General features: G+C 41.7%; 1 protein-coding gene across 8 annotated transcripts in view; it reads left to right on the top strand.

Moving 5' to 3' along the window:
• Positions 1–12,145, top strand: part of LOC130283890 (alpha-aspartyl dipeptidase-like) — a 287,142-nt gene extending 274,997 nt beyond the window's left edge. For all 8 annotated transcript variants that reach the window (XM_056533576.1, XM_056533579.1, XM_056533582.1 and 5 more), the window contains 5 exons: positions 3,715–3,794; positions 10,510–10,683; positions 10,842–10,901; positions 11,778–11,860; positions 12,045–12,145. In XM_056533576.1, the coding sequence (XP_056389551.1) occupies positions 3,715–3,794; positions 10,510–10,683; positions 10,842–10,901; positions 11,778–11,860; positions 12,045–12,105 (458 nt within the window). In that variant the 3' untranslated portion in view covers positions 12,106–12,145. The remainder of the gene's footprint in view (positions 1–3,714; positions 3,795–10,509; positions 10,684–10,841; positions 10,902–11,777; positions 11,861–12,044) is intronic.
• The last annotated feature ends 324 nt before the right edge of the window (positions 12,146–12,469 follow it).

Raw genomic sequence — 12,469 nt, 5'->3', positions numbered from 1 at the left:
CGATGATGTTGGGCTAGTCTGGAAGCAATGTATGAGGTGAAGGTGCTAATGAAAAACCCCAGCAATAAGGATTTTTTGGGGCCTTGATGGCTTTAAGTAGGAGTTGGAGCAATGGTCTCTGGGTAAGAGTGAGACGTGAAAGGTCAAGCAGTTATGTATGATTTCTTTGTTTATGGCATAAAAGAGAGTGAAAAACGTAAAATGGATGAAGAGGAAGATGCCTGCATCGATTCAATAGCATCAACTCTGGCGGAGCCACACAAAAAAAAAAACAAATGGCAAAGTGGGGTCTCGTAACTGAAATGGTACCAAACCCCGGGGCCTTGGCCAGGGGTAAAACAACCCCTAATAAACTTCCCCTAAAATATAACTTTTATTTGTTACACATAAAAAGTGAAAAACTCCCTAACAACATAAAAAGACCTCAGTGGTAGAGGATGTACCACACTTCTGATAGTAACTCTGGCGGAGAGCACAGAGAGATCCATATGAAACTGAGCCAATTTCTGTCTGCATTCATCCACCATTTGTTAAACCAGAGTAGAGAGATCATGCTTATAAGTAGAGAACTAAAGAGCAGAGGTCTGCTAGCGTCACCAATCTACTGTTGTGTGAAGCTGAAGCCGTGCCAGTGGCATTAGATCCTGTAATAGGCGTCAGGAGCTGACTACAGGATGGTGGGCCATGGGAGTGTGGCCAAAGAATTGGCAGAGTGCCATCCAATTCCTGTATCGTGGAGCATGGTGGAGAAAGGACTAGCAAATGTAGCTCTTGTAACGTGCATTGTGGATATGCCACTAGGACAACACCACCAACAGGAGATGAAGCATTGAAATGTGGAGGCAAAGAGTCCTAAGAAAAACCAGTGGACCAGTGTGAAGAGGAGACCCAATAGCCAGCTGAGTCCCTTGAAGGGTTCAGCGGCAGGGTTAAACATGTCCCAGTAGCTGATGGGCCACACTGCAAGGGTGAGGAAGCCCAGTCAGCAGAAATGGCTGGTGTGGTAATGCAAGTCACTGCAGGTACTGTGGGCACTTCTGCATGGAATTCCTGCTGATTTAAGGAATCCCCCTATAAGAGTCTGATAGCCTTCATCAGAATTACAAGGGTGGTTGCAGCTGTCTGTGGGAGATCTAGAGGTGGGAGATCTAGAGGTGGGAGGGCCCCCCCTTTGTTGGAGGCTCAAAGAGCAATGCAGTGGAGGCTGCTGGGTCAAGGTTGTTTTTCTCCTACCTGCTTAGGTGCAACATTCTGAAGGACCTCAGGGAGTGCTGGATGACGGTCATCTTGTGAGGCACACGACCCTCTAATAGCAATCGACCTACTGCTTAGGGGGAGAAGCTAGCAGTGCAGGATTGCAGTATGACGGGGGCACAACCATAGGGCCAGTATACATCTCGGCCAGGCACAGTGAGGGTGGCTGAGCAAAGGGAGAAGCAGGTGCAGGTGCACCAGCAGTGAGTGAGGACTTGTTGGCAGCCTTTTACTGCAGCTTGAGCTCATTCCAGTGTGGCTGCAACAAGGTAGGTAAGTTTCAATATCTATCCGAGCAGATGTAGGCAGGTGGTGGGTTTCCCCTTTGCCTTTTTAGAGGTTCTTTCCATGAATAGGTGCAAGGAAATGCTAGTTTACAGAGGTGCAGACCAGGAGCTTAGTAGCAATGCGCCTTCACACTACCATGGCTTGCCATGCCCTGTGGTGCCCACATGTCTGTCTTCAAATCATACAGATTTATTATTGAAACCGAAATAAAAATGCTGTGTTTTTTTTCAGAAAACTTAAGAGTGCCTGTGATATCCCTAAAATAAAACTAAATGTTATATGTTACTCAGTACCTAATCCTGATTATGTATACATAATTTGTATGTGTCTAGCACCTATATTTTCTTCACAAATACCTTATTTCTGTACTTCATACCTTCCTGTGCTGTGGAGGGGGTGTGTCCTTACTCTTCATGACTCATCTTTCTCCCTGAGTCTGCTGTGCAGTGTTGAGTCTTCTCATCCAATCACTGCAGCCTGCTTTGTAACCCCTCCTCTCTGTTCTCATTTGTTTTCATGCTGCATACTGATAGGGCAGGAGTGAGCACAGAAGAGTACTAGTCCCACCCTTACTTACTGTACTTTGTCCCAGCCTGAGCTTCGGCTTGGACAAATATGATGCTACAGCCAGACAGGATTACGTTCTGAATAGTATGGGGACCCCTAGTTGTGTTTTTGATAAGCCATGATTTCTATTAAAAGAAGATACATTTTCTTATGAAGTATATTAGAAAGATTAATGTTTTGCCTAGATGTACAACATGTAAAAGTTTTTCAATCTGACAGTGCCCATTTAAAGTGGTCAGAAATATATAGAAAAAGAATTGTGTGGATAGGGAAAATATTAGTGGTTTGTTTTTTTATTATAATTTTCTGTCGTAATTTTCATTTTGCCATTGGATATAGGCCTTTTTTTTAATTCCAAAAGGAAATTTGCAATTAAAAAATGTTATTATTAATGGATAAGGGTTACGGTCACACATAACTAATCGCTACAAGTTACCCACAGTTGAAATTCCGCAAGGGAACCATATTACTACCCAATTACTTCAATTTTTATCTGCGGGAAACCTGCAGCAGATAAGTTATGCGTGATTGTATCACTTGTTTTAGATGCTCTACACTTTTCTAGAGAAGCACACCATGTTAGTAAATCTGGTGGGGAAAAAAACATTTCGATAAAAAATCCAAACCATGGGGAAAAAAAACTGTAACAATAGTAAATCTGGGCCCATGTGTCACATGTCGCTGCCATATAATAAGTTACTAGTTTTCCTCATAAAAAAAAGCATCTGGGACAACTGGGACAATTTTTTACCACAATACGGTAAAATTGTGTAACTGTGAGGCAAAGCAGCACAATATTTTGGTTTGGATATTTTTTGGTTATTTGGCCTAATAGTCTTCCTTCACTATATCTACTTTAATACTTATATTCTAACACTTCCAGAGTTAGACATAAAGCAGACAGCTTTATCCCTGTTGAAGATGTATTATTTCGAGATTTGCTACAGAAACTATTTGTGATCCGGGTCTGCTAGTCCTACTAATATTGGGGACAGGAAATGCAATCATTATGGGGCTGCGGAGGACTGTTAGTGTCCCAAATTTTTTTTTTTTTACTAAGTACCTAATCCTGACCATGTACATCTAATCTTTATGCCTCTTTCACCCATATTTATGATAAAAATGCCTCTTTTCATTAACTCACAGTGTTAGAAATTCTCTCAGGGGAAGGGGGTGGGAGGTGATTGGTGTGTCTGTTCCTGCAGCCTTGTCCATGAGTCATCTCTTGTCCATGACTCATGGACAAGCCTGAGGCTGCGGCAGGACTGATTAGTGTCCCAGTAGATATGGGGACCCCTAGTATTAGGATTTTCAGGAGCCGTTTTCTTGATTAAATTTTCAAAACATTTTAAACAATCATATTACTAAAAGGCTTTAATTTTCATAAGTAACATATTAAAAGTTTTTGGAGCTGACAGTGCCCATATAAATTGTCACCCACCTGGACACCAGCATATACTTCAATTCTCTGTCAATCTCATGTTGGTAATACTTGTGTATTTTACTCCCATGGTCACTTCAGACTTCTATGCTTAATAAAATTAGTGCACAAGTAATTGATTACTTTTTTCTTCTTACTACCTTTTTTTCTTTTCCTAACTGCAGGTGGTGGTAACACGTTCCGTCTTCTAAAAGCTTTGTATGATAATAACTTAATACCAGTCATCAGGAAAAAAGTCATTGAGGTACTGTATGCTCTTAGATGAATAAAATATTTTACCTCTATTTCCCTGGCAGCATTAAAATATGCAAGCTTTTCATAGTTGTTATTTATTAGACCATCAGGCCCCTTGCACACTACAGAATTTTTTTGCACACTATGGAGATTCTGATGGAGCAAGATTTTGATGTCTTCAATGGGATTCTCCTGCACTGTCCCCAAATGTGCCAATTTTCCGCTGCAGAATTTCCACCATGGAAGGTCAAATTACAAACTCCACCAAAAGAATGAACATGTTCGTTCTTTTGGTGGAATTCCACACGGAACTGCATTGCCATCAATTGAAGCGGCAGATGTCCATGGATCATTTGTGCGTCGCCTGTTGCACACAAATTACTCTGCCCTGGAATTTCTCTTGTTGTAAATATGGTTGTGTCCTTGAGCCTCAGCCTCTTTAAAGCATACCTGTCAGATCCCACAAAAAAAAAAACTGTTATATGTTACTCAGTATCTCATCCTGATCATGCACATATGTCTCTATCACCCATATTTCATTAAAAAATAGCATATTACAGAGGTTCAATGTCTTTTCAATCTTGTCAAAGGGAGGGGGCATATCCTCTCTTGTCTGCACTGTGATGACTTCTCCCTCACTCTGCTGACTCACTGCTCTCGGGAGCCTGGCAGCCCTGCACTGTAACCATTTCTTCTTTGGATTTATGCTGCACACACACACACACAATGATTATTGGGGATTGCCTGTAGTCTACCACCAAAGACAGTATGGTGAGTGTATAACTTAGATCTTCCTATGTCATTCATGTGTGTTATCCTTAAGCAGTCCTGTAATGCTGAAACTTGTAGTTTTGGAATAGTTGGTACAGTGTTTGGATAACTCTTTTTTGCAGCAGTGTTGCCTTCAGATGTGTGCCTACAGTATGCCTGGAGTTGTAGTTTTGCAACAGCTGGAGGGGCACATGATTGGTAAAGCTCTGTGCTACTGTAGTGTTCCCATAGGCTGGGTTCCTCTTTCAGCCTTGTCAATCAGCAATCTTGTGTCCATGACCCTTGGACATGTTGATGTTGCTGTGGAACTCATCAGTGTCCCAGAAGGTATGGGGACCCCTATTTGGTGGGATTTTCAAAGGCAGTTTTCTTTAACAAAATATGAAATTTTTTAAACATGTATATTAGAAACACTATTGTTTTTCCAAGATGTACAACATATAAAAAAGTTTTTATATCTGACAGTGCCCATTTAAGGAGTTGTCTAATGCCCTAATTTTCCTAAATCAAGACTTGCATGGTTACCATATACAGTGGGGCAAAAAAGTATTTAGTCAGCCAACAATTGTGCAAGTTTCCCAACTTAAAAAGATGAGAGAGGCATGTAATTTTGTATCATAGGTATACCTCAACTATGAGAGACATAATGAGAGAAAATCCATAAAATCATATTATCTGATTTTTAAAGAATTTATTTGAAAAATATGGTGGAAAATAAGTATTTGGTCACCTACAAACAAGCAAGATTTCTAGCTCTCACAGACCTGTAACTTCTTCTTCTAACCCCTTAAGGACCCAGCCATTTTACACCTTAGGACCCGGCGATTTTTTGAACATCTGACCACTGTCACTTTAAACATTAATAACTGTGGAATGCTTTTAGTTATTATTCTGATTCCGAGATTGTTTTTTCGTGACATATTCTACTGTAACATATTCTACTTTAAAATTTTGTGGTAACTTGCATCCTTTCTTGGTGAAAAATCCCCAAATTTGATGAAAAATTTAAAAATTTTGCATTTTTCTAACTTTGAACCTCTCTGCTTGTAAGGAAAATGGATATTCCAAATAATTTTTTTTTATTCACATATACAATATGTCCACTTTATGTTTGCATCATAAAATTGACATGTTTTTACTTTTGGAAGACACCAGAGGGCTTCAAAGTTCAGCAGTAATTTTCCAATTTTTCACAAAATTTCCAAACTCACTATTTTTCAGGGACCAGTTCAGGTCTTCATCTTAGAAATACCCCACAAATGACCCCATTATAAAAACTGCACCCCCCAAAGTATTCAAAATGACATCCAGTCAGCGTTTTAACCCTTAAGGTGTTTCACAGGAATAGCAGCAAAGTGAAGGAGAAAATTCACAATCTTCATTTTTTACACTCGCATGTTCTTGTAGACCCAATTTTTTTTATTTTTACAAGGGGTAAAAGGAGAAAATGTATACTTATATTTGTAGCCCAATTTCTCTCGAGTAATTCTACCATACCTCATATGTCTATGTAAAGTGTTCGGCGGGTGCAGTAGAGGGCTCAGAAGCGAAGGACAGACAAGGGGATTTTGGAGAGTACGTTTTTCTGAAATGGTTTTTGGGGGGCATGTGTTGCATTTAGGAAGCCCCTATGGTGCCATAACAGCAAAAAAAAAAAACACATGGCATACCATTTTGGAAACTAGACCCCTTGAGGAATGTAACAAGGAATAAAGTGAGCCTTAATACCCCACAGGTGTTTCATGACTTTTGCATATGTAAAAAAATAAAATAAAAATTCACTAAAATGTGCGTTTCCCCCCCAAATTTCACATTTTTGCAAGGGTTAATAGCAGAAAATCCCCCCCCCCCCCCCCAAAAAAAAATTTGTAACCCCATCCCTTCTGAGTATGGAGGTACCCCATAAGTTGACCTGATGTGCACTACGGGCAAACTACAATGCTCAAAAGAGAAGGAGTCATATTTGGCTTTTTGAGAGCAAATTTTGCTCGGGGGCATGTCGCATTTAGGAAGCCCCTATGGTGCCAGGACAGCAAAAAAAAAAAAAACCACATGGCATACCATTTTGGAAACTAGACCCCTTGAAGAACGTAACAAGGGGTACAGTGAGCATTTACCCCCCACTGGTGTCTGTCAGATCTTTAGAACAGTGGGCTGTACAAAATTTTTAATTTGCACAGACCACTGTTCCAAAGATCTGTCAGACACCAGTGGGGTGTAAATTCTCACTGCACCCCTCATTACATTCCGTGAGGGGTGTAGTTTCTGAAATGTGGTCACATGAGGGGTTATGTTTTTTTTGCATATGTCAAAACCACTGTAACGATCAGCCACCCCTGTGCAAATCACCTCAAATGTACATGGTCCACTCTCCCTTCTGGGCCCTCAGAGAACTTTGCGCCCACATATGGGGTATCTCCGTAGTCGGAAGAAATTGCATTACAAATTTTGGGGGGCTTTTTTCCCTTATACCTCTTGTCAAAATGAAAAGTATAGGGCAACACCAGCATGTAGCTGGAGGCACACGGGTTGGGAAACACTGAGTTAGGAAACAGACAATGTTTCCCAACCAGTGTGCCTCCAGTTGTTGCAAAACCACAACTCCCAAACATTCTCAGGCATGCTGGAAGTAGTAGTTCGGCAACATCTTTAGAGCCAGATGTTGCCGAACTACAACTCCCAGCATGCTTGGAGTTGTAGTTTTGCAACATCTGGAGGACTGCAGTTTTCAGAATACTAATACAGTGGTTCCCAATCTGTGCCCTTCCAGATGTTGCAAAACTACAACTCCCAGTATTCCAAAACTGTCCAGGCATGCTGGGAGTTGTAGTTCTGCAACATCTGAAGGTCCAGATGTTACAGAACTACAACTCCCAGCATGCCTGGACAGTAAGGGCATGCTGAGGATGTGTAGTTTTGCAACATCTGGAAGGGCACAGTGGTCCCAGAACTGCGGACCTCCAGATGTTGCAAAACTGCAACTCCCGGCATGCCCAGACGCCAAGGGATGTCTGGGCATGCTGGGAGTTGTAGTGTAAGGGGACCAGATGGAGCAGTCCAGATCGCTTTACAGCGGTCTGGACTGCTGCAAAGGTCCCGCGACGCCACCGAAGATCCACTCACCTGTCGCCTCCGCCGCCGTCTCTGCCACCGTCTCCGCCGCCGTCTCTGCCGCCGGGATCCGAGTCTTCAGGTAAGTAACGGGCCCGGGTCCCAGCACTCCCCCGTCCCCCGCCGCATCCTCCGGTCTTCCTCCCATTCTCTCCGTACTTCCAGGGGCCGGGCAGGGCGGGAGGAAGTAACCGCCCCCCCGCGCGATTGGTCGGTTAGCTAACCGAGGGATAGGAGGAGGTGGCAGACTTGCCACCTCGCTCCTATACTTCAGCATGGCCCTGGCTGTCTGTGACAACCGGGATCATGCAAAATTACCGGGCGGTCGGGTCCCAGAGACCTGATCAGCCTGATATCGCCGCAGATCGCAGGGACGATTTCCCTCGAGATTTGTGACGATCGCCGACATGGGGGGCCTACATGGCCCCCCTCGGCGTTTGCCCTGGATGCCTGCTGAAGCATTTCTATGCCCCCAGGGACTCAAATTATGCAGTGCAAGACGTGTCCCCCTGCTTAAGCCAGTACATGTCCGGGCCCGTCTGAAATTTGCTAGAGAGCATTTGGATGATCCAGAAGAGTATTGGGTGAATGTCAAATGGTCAGATGAAACCAAAGTAGAACTTTTTGTTAAACACTCAACTCGTCGTGTTTAGAGGAGAAAGAATGCTGAGTTGCATCCAAAGAACACCTGTGAAGCATGGGGGTAGAAACATCATGCTTTGGGGCTGTTTTTCTGCTAAGGGACCAAGACGACTGATCCGTGTAAAGGAAAGAATGAATGGGGCCATGTATTGTGAGGTTGTAAGTAAAAACCTCATTCCATTAGCAAGGGCATTGAAAATGAAAGTGGCTGGGTCTTTCAGCATGAGAATGATCCCAAACATAACGCCGGGGCAATGAAAGAGTGGCTTCGTAAGAAGCATTTCAAGGTCCTGTAATGACCTAGCCAGTCTCCAGTTCCCAACCCCATAGAAAACCTTTGGAGGGAGTTGAAAGCCCATGTTGCCCAGCGACAGCACCAAAACATCACTGCAGTATAGGAGATCTGCATGGAGGAATGGGCCAAAATACCAGCAACAGTGTGTGAAAACCTTGTGAAGACTTGCAGAAAACGTTTGACCTCTGTCATTGCCAACAAAGAATATATAACAAAGTATTGAGATTAACTTTTGTTATTGACCAAATACTTATTTTGCACCATAATTTCCAAATAAATTCTTTAAAAAGTAGACAATGTCATTCTATGGATTTCTTTTTTCTCATTATGTCTTTCATAGTTGAGGTATACCTGCCTGTAAGGAAAATTACAGGCCTCTCTCATCTTTTTAAGTGGGAGAACTTGCACAATTGGTGGCTGACTGAATACTTTTTTGCCCCACTGTATGTCATTGAACTTTTTGTTGAAGCTTCTGTGTCACCAGGTTTTCTTACTGAATTTTTTTTTTACTGATGATTTACTATTTAAAAATTCGACCAAAAGACAAGGAAGAGAATTTATAAATCCAGTGCACATACATTTTGGTTTGCAACTTTTTTTTCAACCTTACCCCACTCTCTCCAAGTGGACGTAGCTTAGCATAAAGTGAGCGGGAAACGGGCAGGGCCTTCCACAGCACCATATTTGCCATAATTTACACTAAAGAGCTAACGTAAATTGTAGCTTAAATGGAGCACCTGCCAAGATAAGGGCAACCCCAGCCTGAAGACCCTCCCTCCCTCCAATCTCCCTAGTTGTGAATAGTGACAGGGAAAGGCTGGTAAGAGTGTAATAAAAGATTAAAGAAAATCTTTATGTAAACTCCAAAAACACCACAAAACACATGATGCAAAACTAGTCCTCTCATCCAGGTTGCGTCACTACCTGGTAACTAACTACAGATTCTTTAACAAATGAGAAAAGACAATGGCCCAGATTTATCACACTGTGCTTGTTAGCTGAGCTGTGATTGGTTGCTGTGGAGAAATCACTTTTTCTCTCATACAGTTTGATAAATCTGGGCCCATATCTGAGAAATCAGCCTTCTCTCCTCAATCCCATTGGTGTCAGTGCATTTCTCCAAAAAGGAGGTAATTCATGATCCCCAACAGTTCTGATAGAAGCAGCTGCACTCCCAGTGTTTCCAGTGTAGTGTCCAAAATGTATTTTTCAGGTTGACTTGTTCAGGCCACAGTATGAGCTGTGTTTGGCTCAGGAAGAAATGTTTACATATGCCAGAAAGCAAATCGGAAGCCAGTTGGATGTTATCAGCTGGAACAGAGAGTATTACTTCTATCCATGCTATACCATACAAAATCCAATATTAAATATGGCCTATTTCCTGTAAATGTATTTAAAAAAGAACACACTATATGTATTTACCACTACCTCAAACGTAGCACTGTGTGTGCTTGATTGCTGCCAATGCAAACTCACCCCTTCTTCTTGAGATTGTGTAGATGAGGAGGAGCTGGGGACTCTGCACCTCATACTTGCAATCTGTATATGTGTGTGTGTATGTATGTGTATGTGTATATATATATATATATATATATATATATATATATATATACACACCTATACCTGTCCACAGTATATTTTAATGTTTTAGCTGTATTTCATCCACGTTTTCTTTATACTCTGCAATGGGAACCTCTCATGTGAATTCTAATGAACCTTTGTTCAAAATCCTGCTATTGTAGTTAGAGTAGATGTGGAGGTATGGTATTTGAAGAATATAAAAAAAATTGTATTGTAATCTTTTTTGTCAAGTTGGATGTAGTTAATGTGGTGTTTATGTTTATGTTTTATATATGAGGTGTTACTGTTTAATAACCAGTTACATGGATTCCTTCTGTGTTCCCAGGATGGTATCCCATATATAGGTTCCAGTGCTGGTACTAATGTGGCTACAATCAGCATCAACACCACTAATGACATGCCAATCGTATACCCACCCTCTGTAGAGGCTCTTCAGTTGGTAAAATTCAATATAAACCCACATTACCTGGATACGGATGTTAATAGCAAACATATGGGGGTATGTTTATTTACTTTTTACTATACTCTAGAGATAATTCCATATTCAGTGGGTTAAAATATTAAAATATTGCTGCCTATTAGTAAATAAATCTGTATTTCCATGATCTATGTACCTACATAATATATATCTTAACTGAGATGTATATTTATATCTAGGAGACACGCGAACAGCGGATAAGGCAGTATCATGAAGAACCAGATACTCCTCCTGTGCTTGTATGTAACAATGATAATTTTTAATTTACAGATGTAGTAGAGCTAACTCAATGATATAAAGCATATGTTCACCGTTTTAATGTTTTATTTATATAGTAAATGCACATAAAAGTTGTTATATCACAAATTTTACACTAATATAGCCTGTATTATCGTGCAGAGCTACATTTATTATTTTGCTGGTGGTGCACACTGTGAATGCCCATATTATCCTCTAGAAGCAGTGCTAAAATGTTGTGTTATCTTATTCATTCTCAACAGTGGGAGAAACTCTCCGGTACAGGATGGATCCATGGAATTACTTGAGCCCTAAATTTGAAGGAGATATCTCAAGGATAAAAACGTATCCCCTATCCGCAAGATAGGGGATAAGTTTTAGATTGCGAGGAAGGGGGGGGGGACTTGGTTGAGCGCCGGGGCCCCCATATCCTGTATGGACCCCTGGCTCTACCCTGGAACGTCGCTTCATGACCACTGCCCAAAGCGGGGGCAGCCAGTCCCCCTCCATATGTCTTTATGTTAGAGGCGTTTGGCTATGTTCGGCTCTCCCATAGGGATATATGGAAGGGGCGTGACGTCCCCTGCTTCGGCGGGGGGCGTGATTCGCCATTCCAGGGAAGAGTCGTGGCTTCATACAGGAGATCCTGCGGATATGGGATAAGTTTTTATCCATGAGACTACTCCTTTAACATTAAAACCCCCCTTTATTTGCTATACTAGAAATGTGCTCAAACTTCTATGCTAAATGATGTGTTTATTGTATTTACCTAAGAGGGGAAAAAATTAAATATTAACAATATTAGGGAAACTTTATAGTATTAGAAAAAACTACATTTTAGTTCAGTTCTGCTAAATGCTCATGTTGTATATTTGCAGGCTCTTCGGGAGGGTTGCATGCTATTGGTGGAAGGAAATAAGGCAACACTCCTTGGAATAACCAAAGCCCGGCTTTTTTTAAGGTAATGGTTAGACACAGTTTACACTAGGTAGACATTTTTTGTGAAATCTTAAGACTGCAGATAGCATATTGAAAATACTTGTTCATTTACACAAAAGGCATCTGAGCCTTTGGGAAGCTTAAATTGATCAAAATGTCAACTTTTTTCTGCTGTAAAGGTCTAAGTTATCTTTGTTCTATTACAGAGGTAAATCTCCAACAGAACATGAACCTGATGAAGACTTCAGTTTCCTCCTGAACCAATAATTTTAATCAAATTAATTTGACAATAAATTCATGATTTTTCATTGTGTTTGTATTTTTGATGGTGGAAAAACTCCACACAGAGAAGAAAGCTCTTTTTAACCTCACCAGGACCAAGGGCGTATGCCCTCGGCATTTCCGTTCATTGCCGTTAATCTGGCGGTGAATGGAATGGGATGCCTGCTGAAATCATTCAGCAGGCCTCCCGTGTCAATGCCTGGGGGGGTCCTGATACCGGCGAAATGCAGCGATTCCAGTCATACGGGTCATGTGTGAACCGATGACCCGGAATCAGAAGGTGATCGGTGGTGTACTACACACCACCAATCACCCGCTGTTGCTGGGGGGAGGTGGCGATCACGTCACC

Source organism: Hyla sarda, chromosome 8 (assembly GCF_029499605.1).
Source record: "Hyla sarda isolate aHylSar1 chromosome 8, aHylSar1.hap1, whole genome shotgun sequence".
Lineage (NCBI taxonomy): Eukaryota > Metazoa > Chordata > Amphibia > Anura > Hylidae > Hyla > Hyla sarda.
The sequence above is the reverse complement of the archived record's forward strand: the minus strand, read 5'-3'. Positions and strand labels throughout refer to the sequence as shown.